This window comes from Colius striatus, chromosome 18 (genome assembly GCF_028858725.1).
Source record: "Colius striatus isolate bColStr4 chromosome 18, bColStr4.1.hap1, whole genome shotgun sequence".
Classification (NCBI taxonomy): Eukaryota; Metazoa; Chordata; class Aves; order Coliiformes; family Coliidae; genus Colius; species Colius striatus.
The window spans coordinates 3,388,050-3,400,746 of NC_084776.1; the positions used below are offsets into that span (position 1 = coordinate 3,388,050).

General features: G+C 38.4%; 1 protein-coding gene across 1 annotated transcript in view; it reads left to right on the top strand.

Annotated features, from left to right (window-relative positions):
* Positions 1–12,697, top strand: part of PRKCA (protein kinase C alpha) — a 141,982-nt gene that overhangs the window by 91,653 nt on the left and 37,632 nt on the right. The window contains exons 6-8 of the mRNA XM_062010577.1: positions 7,590–7,746; positions 7,839–7,973; positions 8,680–8,776. Coding sequence (XP_061866561.1) covers positions 7,590–7,746; positions 7,839–7,973; positions 8,680–8,776 — 389 coding nt within the window. The remainder of the gene's footprint in view (positions 1–7,589; positions 7,747–7,838; positions 7,974–8,679; positions 8,777–12,697) is intronic.

Below are 12,697 nucleotides of genomic sequence, written 5' to 3' on the forward strand. Positions count from 1 at the left end.
GTGTGTTGGTTAGTTTGTCATCACAAGTGACCAACACTGCTTCTTCAGTGAAGAAAATTTAGTCAACAAACCTTAACCCATCCCATTAGATGTCCACTGCCACATCTTTAAAATCAGTACTGAGGGAAACTGAACTCGGTACCCACACCCCAGACAAGAACTGGATACAACACTTTCATTGTTGCCCATTTGCTGCTCCAAAGGGGAATTAAATTCAAGGGCAAAGTGGCAGCAGCACAAAGTATGAGGTTTTTTACACCATCTCAGCCCGACTTTTGTTTCTTGATGTAGTTGTTGGCAACCTGTGGATCTCAAGTGCTATTCCTTCAGCATTGCTCAGTTGAAAGGCTGGAGCCTGTTATACACAAAAAGGATGTTCCTTCTACCTTTGCACCTCTTCTTCTCGATAGAGACCATACCCCATGCAGGCAACATAAAGGGAAACAGACCATCACACTGGATTTTCACAGCTTATAGAGCAAACTTCCCTCCCAGCGCTGTGCTCAGTCATGGCTTTGTTCTCTCTGAATCCAAATAGCTCCATCTCCTCCTGTCAAACCTTGTAAAATGTGTTTGTAAGGAGAAATGTGATAAACTCTAGTTAGAAAGGATCAGTATGGATCCCAAGTGATACTTCATTGTAGTTTAACTTTTCAAATAGCTTCCTGGCAACTTTGGAGGGGTAAATTTGTCCATGGCACTGTCATTAACTGAAAGGCAGTTTCAGTGAGGAGTGAGGCATTTCAAAGATGGTGATGCAGGTTCTAAAAGTAATTATACTATCTAGTGAAAACCATCCCAAGTGCCAGAATTTAGTATTTGCATTATTCTAGGCTACTTTGCTGCAAAGTTTCTGAATATGGCTTGGATTTTCTGCCATAATGTTCATAATTTCACAAATAAAATGTACTTCGTTTCTGATAACTCAGCAGGATTAGAATCCTTTTAGGGACAAACATGTTTCTCACAAGTCTTTGTGGCACCAAGGCATGGAAAACAATTATACAAATAGGTATTCTTTTCCTTTGAAGATGAAAATGTGATAAAATTGTTACAGATGTTTTTTAGGTTTTCTTCACAAGCTCTTTTTGGTGTGAGTGTTCTTGGCAAATGTTGTCAGTTTTGTGTTTATGAATAAACCATTTCTATCCCGTGATTAAATAGGTTTCTGGACAACAAGAAAGATGTTTACTAGAACTTTATAATGTCTCTAACAACTACAGTGCTGTTAAGTTGTTTTGGCTGAGGCTTGTCAGCATTTCCAAGCTTTCCAAGTTTAGTTGAATGAAAAATGAGGGTTTCCCTGAAAGGAAGCTGCTTTTTATTTTTCCTCCCAATAAAAAAATGCTCTGCAAACTAAGCCAAGACCAGGTGAAGTTTCAGGTGTGCATGTTTAGCTGAAAAGGAAATTAGCAATTATCAGTTAGTTCATGGACATATTGCCATGCAGAAATTCAAACTCCTTTTCTCCCAGTGTGGCATTACTTCTAAAATATTTATTGGCAAATCCTTTATTAGGATATACAGTTCCCTGAGCTGCCAAGCATGATACCACTGCCTTTAGCTTTGGAAAGGGAGGTGAATTAAATCTCCAGGAGGTTTAGGAACAGCAGGAAAAATAATCAGTGATTGGCTGTTTGATTTGAACCTTTGCCTGCGTCTTTTTCAAAGGAATTACTCTGTAGGTGTTGAACTCCTTCAGTTGAATTCCTTAATATCTCTGCTCTGCATCCTGTTTTGGTTGTTAATTAGCTCCTGCTGATTCTTTCCTAGCCAGCCTTGATTGCATGCAAAACATTTGTGCTGCAAAATGCAGATATGCCACTCTGGTTGTCATCTTGCAAGTACCTTTGATGGGCAACTCAGCCATCCTGGTTCCAGCCAGGACAGCTGATGGAGGATGCAGCATGCTTTAGTGACAACTGCAAGACATGGTTGGTGTTCAGCATGTTGCAATTTATCTTTACTTCTGAGTAATTGCTTTGAGGGGTTTGTGGTGGCTTTTGCTTCCAAAAAAGGCCACAGTATGCACTCTGTTTTCCTGATCAAATATTGTAAATAGTACTGGTTTTTGTTTCCCCAGTGAATACTAGGAAAGAGGCAAGGCAGAGCCCTGCCAGATGGAGTTGGCCAGTGGTTCAGTTAGATTATCTAAAATATCTAAGTGCTTTGGCAAGTTTTGAAGTGAACTAATGGTGGGAATGATTCAATCCTATGTGTAAACACACTTAATTCCAGTTTGCTAGGTTGGATATTCAATCTGGCTGCTCAAAAGTAGAGATACAGTCTTTTCTGTGTAAGAGTTAGAGACTCTGCAACACTTTTTTGCAGATAAGGAGGAATTTTGTATTGGCATGCTTTGCCAAAACCTCACCATCTTCCCAGCTAGTCAGTATGCCACATTCAGTGCTCATTTGTGTTGCAATCCTTAAATATCAATGGATTATTTTATAACTACTAGCTTGAGAGCTGCATTGGATATTAATAATTTATTGCACTTGCACTAAAGCAACACGATAGTTTGATAGGGATTGTCTTGAATTGCTTTCCCTGAAATCACTGAACGTGTCCCTTTCACGGATCAGACTGACTTGGGGATTTTGCTTTGAGGCATAATAAAGCAGTTTTTCCTATTTTTAATCACTGATCTTTGTACTGAACTTCATTCTTCCTGATGTGCATTAAAAGATTTGTCACTCTTACATTTACTTGCTGACCCATCTTAAAATTTGGGGCTCTTCTGAGTGAGTTTGTTGGTGGCTGAGTCTCAGGGTTGATTTTTTTTTTTACTTTGTTTTTGAATTATTTTTATGAGTAAACAATAACCTTTGTGAGAAAATAACTCCATCTGGCACACTGACATATAAAAAGCTGCCACATTACTGGGATCCTAAACTGTGACCTATCAGTTACTGGGAGTTGGATTTGACAGGAGCTCACAATAAAGATCTGCCCTCCAAATACAGGCAGCAGTTTAAAGGCAGGCTTGTAGTGACTTGCTGGCAGCTAATGCACCCTACTGTTACATAAGTGTCATTTATATAAACACATTTATATATGCACAGCCCAGAGTGTTCAGGATCTTTAAGTGTATTTATCTTAGCTGAAAGAAATCAGAAAATCTTGTTTTATTCTTCAGTGATGCTTCTGTTATTTGAAAGAAGAGGAAACCTGTCAGCAATCTGCAGAGGATGGGAGCACATTACAAGCTCCTTGGCAATATTCTCCCTACGAGTCCTGTGCTCCCCACTGCACATTTGTCAAATTATTTGTGAATATATGAACACTGAGCTGCCCTATGGCCCTGCACATCAGTGTCTTGTCACACTGCTTGCTGTGGACAGCTGGGTTAAGAGCCTCTGCCCAAGCAAGTTTCAGAGACAAAATGGAGAATTTTGGTTTCTAGATGCTCATAAAAATTTGTTTCCTGAGAAGACCCCCACCACACACACACTCTATTAATGTTTATTTCTGATTGTTTAGGTCAATATTAATGTCTGCCTTTGTTAGCATAACTTTCATAGTATCTGCAACTGATTTTAAAAGCAAATATATAAAAATATTCTGGCTATTTGGCCAACTTTAAAGTGATCCCAAATAATTACTTGCATGTGGGAGGCATTTTTAATGTCTCAAAAAAAAGTGAGTGTCATGTTTTACCTCACTAATATCTTATCTCTTTTCTGACATTCCCAGAATCTGCAGGGTTGCTGCATTCAATACAGAAAGAGCCTTGAACAAATGCCAACCATGGCAGCAACCGAGGGCTTCCTATTTCATTCATTAAATTTATCTTACCGTGAAGGAATAGGCAATGAACAGTATTTAAAGGAAACATTAGTTTTTCATAATTGGATCTGCATGCATATAAAAAATTTAGCTAACGTGCTATGCATTTATGTATCTGTATAAACAGATAAGAATTAGAAATTTAATAGTCTGAATCCCTTTTCAGACGATTTGTTCCATCTCATGTTAAGACTCATGTTTTATTAAATAGCTGTCCTACCCAGGAGTACATATTTTTTCAATTATACTGACTTTTATAAAGATAATCTTGTTTTTAAAATAAAATATAGTTGCTCCCAGGAGATTTCCAGTTGAAATTGAAACTGGAGAACTTACAGAAGGCACAAGTACTTATTAAGTGGCATTAGAAGTGATGGTACAGATGAATAAAGGATCCTGTAATATTGGTTCATTTTTTGCCTTGTTCTAGGAAGGAAGTTAATCATCTGTTTCTTGTGTGCAAATCACCTGTGAAGTGCAAGCCTTGCAGTAGTCCACTTCATTAAGTTGCCATCTTTCAGGATTCAGGAAATGGGGTGTAATGAGCAAGCACCAGTCTCAAAGGGATATGAAAAGAAGTTTTAGCTGAGCTTGGGAGTAGTTTTGCAATAGAGAAAAGTCTCTTATCTGAAAACCTTTGCAGTGATGAAAACTATATAGAAATTGGAAATTATCTAAAAAGCAGGATTTCATTTGGAGCCAGTTGTACATGTGGGTCACAACCAGCTCCAGAAAACATGCATTCAGTGATAGTTTTAATAAAATCTTACAATGAATCTTTAATGAAAGCTGAATGGCTTTGGAGGCTGCTTCAAATTCTGCATGTAGAGAGTACAAGTACATACATTGGAAGAAAGACTAGTTTCAGTAAAGGTAAATCTTTTAAACGTGATTAAGTGGACTGTGGATACTGGGGAGAGAGTTCCTTGGCTGGGAGTATGAGATCCTCTGCCACTGACATAAGTTATCTATAAGCTGGGCTATCGCTGGAATCTGTACCAGAATCTTCTTCAGGAAGTAATTGAAGTTATTGAACTTACTAATGCTTTGTTGTGGGAAAACAGACTTTACAATATATTGGAGCTAACAGCCTCCCTTTTCTTTCGTTTTGCTAGATAGTTTGCCAGACAAGACCATTTGAGACTTGAAGCTTCTTCTAAAAACAGCTATTTGCGTGCAGTTGAGAGGTTTCTGGTCATCTAAGTTGCCTGTAGGGAGTAAACGACTGGCAAGAAAAGGTTGCTGTGATTAGTAAACTGGTTTGTTATCAGCATTTGGGAATTCAGGAAGAAGGTTGCTGTGACTCACTGGAAAAGGAACTGAGTAAACTCATGCTGCTAATAATTGAGCTTTGTTATAGGGACAGAAGCATTTATTTACTCATTCCCATGACTAAATTTGTTTGCTGGTATCACAAGAAGTTATAAATCCCTAACTCCTTTATAGCTTGAAACTTTTCACCTGCAAGATGTCATGGAAAACGATCCAGCTTTGTCATCTGCTTTCTGAATTCCTCAAAATCCTGCCTGAATTTGTCCTCTTTACATAAAATGTCAGTTGTTCTCTGCCAGCCCACTCTGTCTTATTTAGATATTTATTTAAAGTATGAATACCTAAGAACTGGTTCTGTATTTGCTTGTGTCTTTATACTATTCCTGGGAAAGTGGGTGTACTGGTTTTAGGCATGGCTCCTGAGTGGATACAGATGGATTATAAGTAGCACATAATAGCACAGCCATAGGACAGCCATCAAATAGTCAACATTTCCTGCTGAGCAAACATTAATGATCTCCTTCTTCATTAATGATGAGGAGGAAAATGGCACATTTTTTTCTCAGAGGCAAACTGACAACTATTTGTTTGTTAGAAGGAAAACCTGAGCAAGGTTGGATTTGTTAGAAACTTCAATATATACTCCACTATCTTTTCATCTGTGTGCTCTCTCAGTCCATCTTGAGTCTAATCTGGTCAACGTGTTGGGAAAGTTAACTCATACCACTGCTTTGCTCAGTACAGAGGTTGTTACTGTGTTTAACAGTACTGACAGAAAAACAGCAAGTAGCATTTTAGGTTTCTATCCAAATTACACTCCAAGTGATGCTGAATTGTATCTCACTTCAACCATCTATAAATTAGAGTAACATCTCTCCCAGTGTTGAGTTTAACCAGCTTATAATGGTAAGGGAGGATGAGATTGCTTGCTAGTCCTACAGCTATTGCAGAATTCATCCCCAAGAAGTTGATTTAGTTTCTTGAAGATATTTTCTTTGATCTTTTTCTGTTTCAGTCACACATGAGATACGTTTTTCCAGTAGCTCTGGTTGAATCCTTCAGTGAATATAAAGTTCAAATTTTTGCAAGAAGTGTTCTGCATCAAGAAATGTTCAGTGACTTAAGGGCTGATCTTTCCTAAACTTCCCTTCAGATTTCTTCAGCTAGGTAGATAAACTAAACAGCCCTTCTTATGCTGACACTATGAAAGCAGTAGCTGAGGGCACTGTCAGTCCAGGATAGTATCTCTAATGACTCACTCTTAAATAGCCTTTCTTCGTACTCTAGGAACTATGTCACCCTCAAAGCTTCTTGATCTTTCCTTACAGGAGCAATTCTAGTCTTAAACTATGAATCTCACGTAGGAATTCCTGAGTGAAAACAGTTTTCTGTCCAATATAAGCCCAGAGGATTCCTGCTCCCAGCAGGTTTTGAGATGCCTGTTTGTGAGGGCTGAATTCCTCATCCCAGCTCCAACACCGCAGCTCGTCGCAGTAGCCCTGGCTGGGGTGGGATGGGGTTTCACAGCATGAGGAGCATTCACCTCTTCTCCTGAGGTTCAACAGAAGCTGATGGGTGAATGCTGAACATGTTGTGTAAATGTTACATAGGCATTCTGGTGGTTCCTCTCCAAGAGGAAGGAGATACTGCCTTTGCTTATCTGTTGGAAAACTCCACTCCCCTGCCGTGACTTCTGAAGAACTTGACTAACCCCACAGCTACTGCAGTAACTCCAGCCAGACTTTCCAAACTCAGAAGCTGCTGAGCCCCCAGAAGTGTCTTTGTAGCCCACCATTGCCTCCCTTGTTCCATGTAGGGATGTGGCCTTGCTGGGAACAGCACCCTGTGCAGATTGCTGACTATTCTCGTCTCTCTGGGGATCGGTAGCAACATGAGATAAATTAACTCACTTTATGCCTTCTTTTGACATTGTAAAAATAGAAGCTGCATTAACATTTTTGTGAAGCTGAAGTTAAACTTGTCTCCTCTCTGCTTTTACTTTGGTTTCTGTCATGACATGATGCTTACACAGATTCAATCTGACAAGTAATGAAGCGTGAATCTGAGGGAAGTTCAGTATTAGATACTTTCCAATGAGGGATTATATCAAATAACCTATCTTCTGAAATCTGTTGACACCCTTAGAATATTGGGCTGATACTGCTGTGTTTGTATGACCTAAGACTGTTTATAAAATAAAAGCACAGACAATTACCACCCACTTAAAAATGAATAGTGATGGATTTGGACATTTAATCATTCCTTTGCAGGAAAATAGCTGCCTGGAAGCTGCATGTCATTTGTGAATTGCTGTTCTCTCCTGTCATTCCTCTCTATCCTTGTTATAAATATCTCTGAGTGCAACCTTACTTTGCAACAAGTAGTTTCTTACATGCCAAGTCTGACAAGTGGGTTTCATGTCTTGTTTTACTTTTCACCATGCTTCAATAACTCTGCTTTGACATGTCATTGCCTTCTTAATGGGGGTTTGTAATCCTATATAAATCAACTATGTTTTATGTTGGCAGTGAGAGAAGCAAAGAACCTCATTCCCATGGATCCAAATGGACTTTCAGATCCTTATGTTAAACTGAAGCTCATCCCAGATCCTAAGAATGAAAGCAAACAGAAAACAAAAACCATCCGTTCTACTCTGAATCCAGACTGGAATGAGGCATTCACATTGTAAGTTTAGTGCCCTTTAATGTGTTGCCTTTACATGTGTTAAACCATTTGTTTCAGAGTGGCACTGAAAGCTCTATTTCTCTCGTTTTTAGTAAGTTAAAACCTACAGACAAAGACCGACGGTTATCTGTAGAAGTCTGGGACTGGGATCGAACAACCAGAAATGATTTCATGGGATCTCTTTCATTTGGGGTGTCAGAACTTATGAAAATGCCAGCCAGTGGATGGTAAGAGTTTCTGAAAAGAGAGCAGGCGAGAATATATCACCAAAGTCTAAACCAAGTAGTTTTCCTTTCATATTATCTGCCTGTTTTTTTAACTTGTTACTGTACCTCAAGCAAGAAGTTTGCTGCAAATGCAGCTGAACCTCTGGAACAGGCTGTATATAACAAAGGAGGATAACAAAAGGAATGCTTTTCTTTTGTAGTGTTCATGAAACTTCTCCTGGAGCCAGGAGCTGCTGCAAACTCCATTCTGTTCACAGTCTTGTGATGTTAAGTTTATTTTTGTCTCAAATACGATATATTCATTACCAAGTGCATCATGTTATATATAGCTCTGCAAATTCAGAGTACATGGAAACTGATTTCATAAAATGCCTCCATTACCTACCAAGATAGGGGCAGAATGCTTTGCATCTCCTCCAAAAGTAAAATTCATCAAAAGGTCATTCTTTAGGGCTGCAGGAGACACAGGATCTTCAGGGCTGATGTCTCTCATCGTGTCACAGATGGGTGGGAAGAGTCACCTGCCTTGGTGGATCGTTTGGGATTAAAGATCTAATTTTAGGTTCAATATATTCTGTTCCTGAGTCTGCTTTCTTTTCATACCTGTGACATTGATACAAACCACACACAAACAGCTAAATCAGATTTTAAATCCAACAGGAATAAAACTGTAAAGTCACCATTTTCCCTTTCAAATGGTGCACAGGTACAAGCTGCTGAATCAAGAAGAGGGGGAATATTACAACGTTCCAATTCCAGATGCTGATGAAGATGGAAATGCAGAGCTCCGGCAGAAGTTTGAGGTGAGGATTAAACACAAATGGCTGCAAATAGATATTGTGTACTTTTTTTGCACATTATTACAAAACCAAAAAAGCCTCTAAAAAGATCCAGATTAGAGTGATACTATTTCTGTTGCCTGTGACAGCAGTTCTGTGCCTTTGAGTTTCTTGAAGATTGGACCAAATGCTTTAATTCAGCAGTGGTATCATTTTTCTGACAGTTCAGCTTCTCTGCTGTGACACTTACAAGTTGGTATTTTAAAATATTTGATGTCAAGTGTATGTAATAATTTCAATGTCTTTTAATACTGGCTGCAAAATCTGCCAGCCATTGTCACTAGTGTCTGCACGACTTGACAAATAAGAGTCTCAGAAACAACAATGTTTTAGTGCTCAGGATGTTTCACACAAAATGCTTTCTTTTTTTAAAAAGGAAAATATTTACAATGTCAAATCTTTGTAGAAGGTTGTGGTCTGACATTCTGATGTCTTTAACACTGAGTATGGAAGTTTTAAAGGATAAGAGATGTTGCTGGTCATGTATAGAAAAGAAACACTGGAGCAAAGGGATACTTTCCACAGTCTTCCTGCCTTCTGTGGCTCAAAGTGGAGTGGTTGGTAGTCACAAGCATGGGCTCACCATCCCATGCAAAGTCATTTCTTAACATCTTAGCCAGCAACTCTGCCTATTCAGACAACTACAGCAAAATACTTGCTGACCATAAAATCCCACAACAGGAAAGGTATGGTTTGGGGAGGGAGGTGTTTTGCTCTACTGGGTTCAGCTCATCTGACTTGACTGCTCTTTCCAGCTGCTTACACAGTAATGAATTTTAAGTATTCCAGTCTGCTGTATTGTTTTCTTGTTTCTCATTGAATATTTACAGCTTTAGCTGTTTATCCAAAAAGTAATGAATGTACCTGTTGTGCATAAACAAACACGCCTGTACCTTTCAAGCTGAAATGGCAATTTCTTATGTTCACCATCAGGCAGAATTCTACATTGTTATTATAACAGATGGGTTAACCCAAGACAGTGAGGAAAAACGACACATGTTCAACTTTCAAGGAAGAAAAAGAAAAGGTGCATCAATTTCTTCTGAACACATTTGGATCAGCTACCATACTTTTGTCTGCAGCATGAACTATGATTTTTGTTACACATTTGAGAAGTAACTGAATCTCCATCCCATTTTCCTTTCTTTCCAGTTGACCAGTGGGATTTGATTTTGCTGCACTAGGTCATTTTCTATTCAAGATCATATTTACTTTGTGACCTCCCTAGAAAGAATAGCTTCAGAAGTAATTCCTTTCACCTCTTGCATGTCTCTGTGCATTATACAGAGTCTGGAATTGGGTGAATATACATATATTAGTGACGCAGGTCTAGAAGTCCTGTTTTTTCCTCAGGACAGAGGCAGCACAAAGACAAATCATTAGATTGTCTATTTTAAAATGTCAACTATTATATGCAGTGTGTTTGCATATTGATTTACAGTCTCGTAGATTTTTTTCTTAAGCCTACTGCAAATACATTGGTTGCAGAAAGAACAGTCAGGATTTATCAGTGTCCTGCAGTGGAGAAGAAACCCTGAGAGGTTGCGTTGTGTAGAGCTGCTGGACTGGGTCCCAGAAATGGCACCTTCACAGAGGGTCAGCTCTGCCTCAGAAATAATTAGTCTGTCTCAAAGTCTAATTAGTTCAACTTCAGCACTGTGCATTTGAGGCTTTCCCTGTCCTAGAGATAGCCAGGTTGATGCTATTTGAGTGGCCTGAATTAATTAAACAAGAGGGATAGGTTTTCAGTGAACACAGTGTCTCCAGGAATGTCATTACAGAGTTGCCTAATAAGCAGTTTTAAAACTTAGTGAAGATATATGGGAATATTGAGAGCAAAGCAAATGTGTGATTATAACTAGACCAAGGCTAGTATAAGGCTATTACATGATAAAAGGATTTAGGTTCAACATCTTACTCTCTCTCAAAGTTAACCAGTGTGAGAAGGAGCAGAAGGAAGCAGCACCCTCCAAATAGTGTTCCTACTTGATTTCAAGGGGAATTGCTGTGATGTCTTGTGAGAATTAACAGCACAGATGTCTGAATGGTGGTATTTAACTTATTAGCTATTCTGGTATGGCACATAAGTGGTGCTGACTCTTATCATTTCTATCTTGGCTTACACAGTCATTTTATTTTAGGTTCCTATCCTAAGGAACAAGTAGATAGCACTGAGAACTATGCTGCTATTTGTGATTTAATGACATCATCTAAATAAATATTTCCACTGTTCTGAAGTCAGCTTTGAAACCTTACAGGAAGAAGATTGCAGATACTGGCTAGGGGAGTATATTTGTCAGGCAGATTAAGAGTACAGATAGATTGAGAGGTTGTACTGGGCTATCTTCTCATTTATCAGTTCTTAGAAAAGAGCAGCTACAGAGTGCTTCCTAATCAAGTCTGTATTTGTGGTGCTTGGTCTGCTTTTTGATACATGACTGTGATGGATATCCAGGCTACACTGATTTAATTTTGAGCACCAAATTTGAACAATTTATACCAAAGTATTGCATTACTAATATCAAATAATTAAAATGAATAATGGTGATCTTCAGAGTAAAGGGCTGTGTAGAAACCTGAGCTGTACAACAACAGAGAAACTTTAGGGTGAGAATTTAATTGCTTGACATTAGGATAAGAGTATTTTCAGATTATAAAAGATCAGGGAACAGGTAGATGTGAAATTTCTGACACCAGTGTCTGGTCTTAAAGAAAAGAAGTCTCAGACATTCTTCAAACTGCCTCAGAGTCTCCAGGGGCACTTAGGAGCTTCCTCCCATTTGCATCAATGAGAAATCATGAAATATCTGCCTGCATCAATAGTTCAACAGACATCTTTGAGATGTGGCCCCAAGCTCTCATTGATTTCAAACTGTTTGCACAATCCCATCACATCCTTCTAGCCCAGACTTTTTATTTAAGTGTGTTTCTTAGTCATACAAATGTCATTGATACACTGCTTTACTTACTGGACCTCCTGGCACAGATTCTTTAAACCATGTTTTCAATGTAAAGCTACCATAAAATAGAGATTAAAAATAAGTAAATAAATAATAGATTCCAACATTCTCTTCACTTACATTTTGAATTGAACAGTATTTTTGTCACAAGAAAGAAGTTTCCTTGTTGCCCATTCTGACAGATCTAAACAAGCTGAAAAATGAACACCTGGCTTGTGCCCAATAGTTTTAGATCTACCCAATAAATGGGAGAAAATCTGGGAAAGAGTTGCTGGGGAAAGTGGTTTCATTAATGGAAACATGCAAAGACCTTGTTAAGTATTTGTAGATTTTATTGCAATGAGTTTTCTTTTCATACACTATGTATTAGCTGTATGAAGTTGTCCAGTGTATAGAAATTGAGTTGTATTCTGCATCATACAGTGCAATATTTTCTGTACAACAAATTTTCATCAATCTACATATTTTCTGGATCTTACTCATCACTTACAAATCAATTTTCTGCTCGTTTAGCAATGTGCTTAAGCTGTCTTCAGTGATTTACAGATGATACATCATTATTATTAATATTTAAAGGTAAAAATATACTCCTGCAGGAAGTAGAGGCAGGATAAAATGCCACTGTTTTTCATTTGCTTTTAACCTCTGCTTGTGAGTTTTCTCTCTGGAATGGCATTATTTGTGGCCATCTCAAAACGAAGCTCCCTTCTCAACAGGCATATACAGAATAATTGTAGCTGCTCCATAATTGTCCTTCCTGGGGTTGCCATGGGAACTCCCAACAGTCCCAGGTGGCTTCATGGACCCCAGCTAACAAGTCTTAACTGAAATATCTACTATATTTTATATACTTATTTCCTATTTACTAGTCAGTGAGAAAAGAAATAAGCAGTACATTGAAATGATGCAATCTGATTGTAATGTT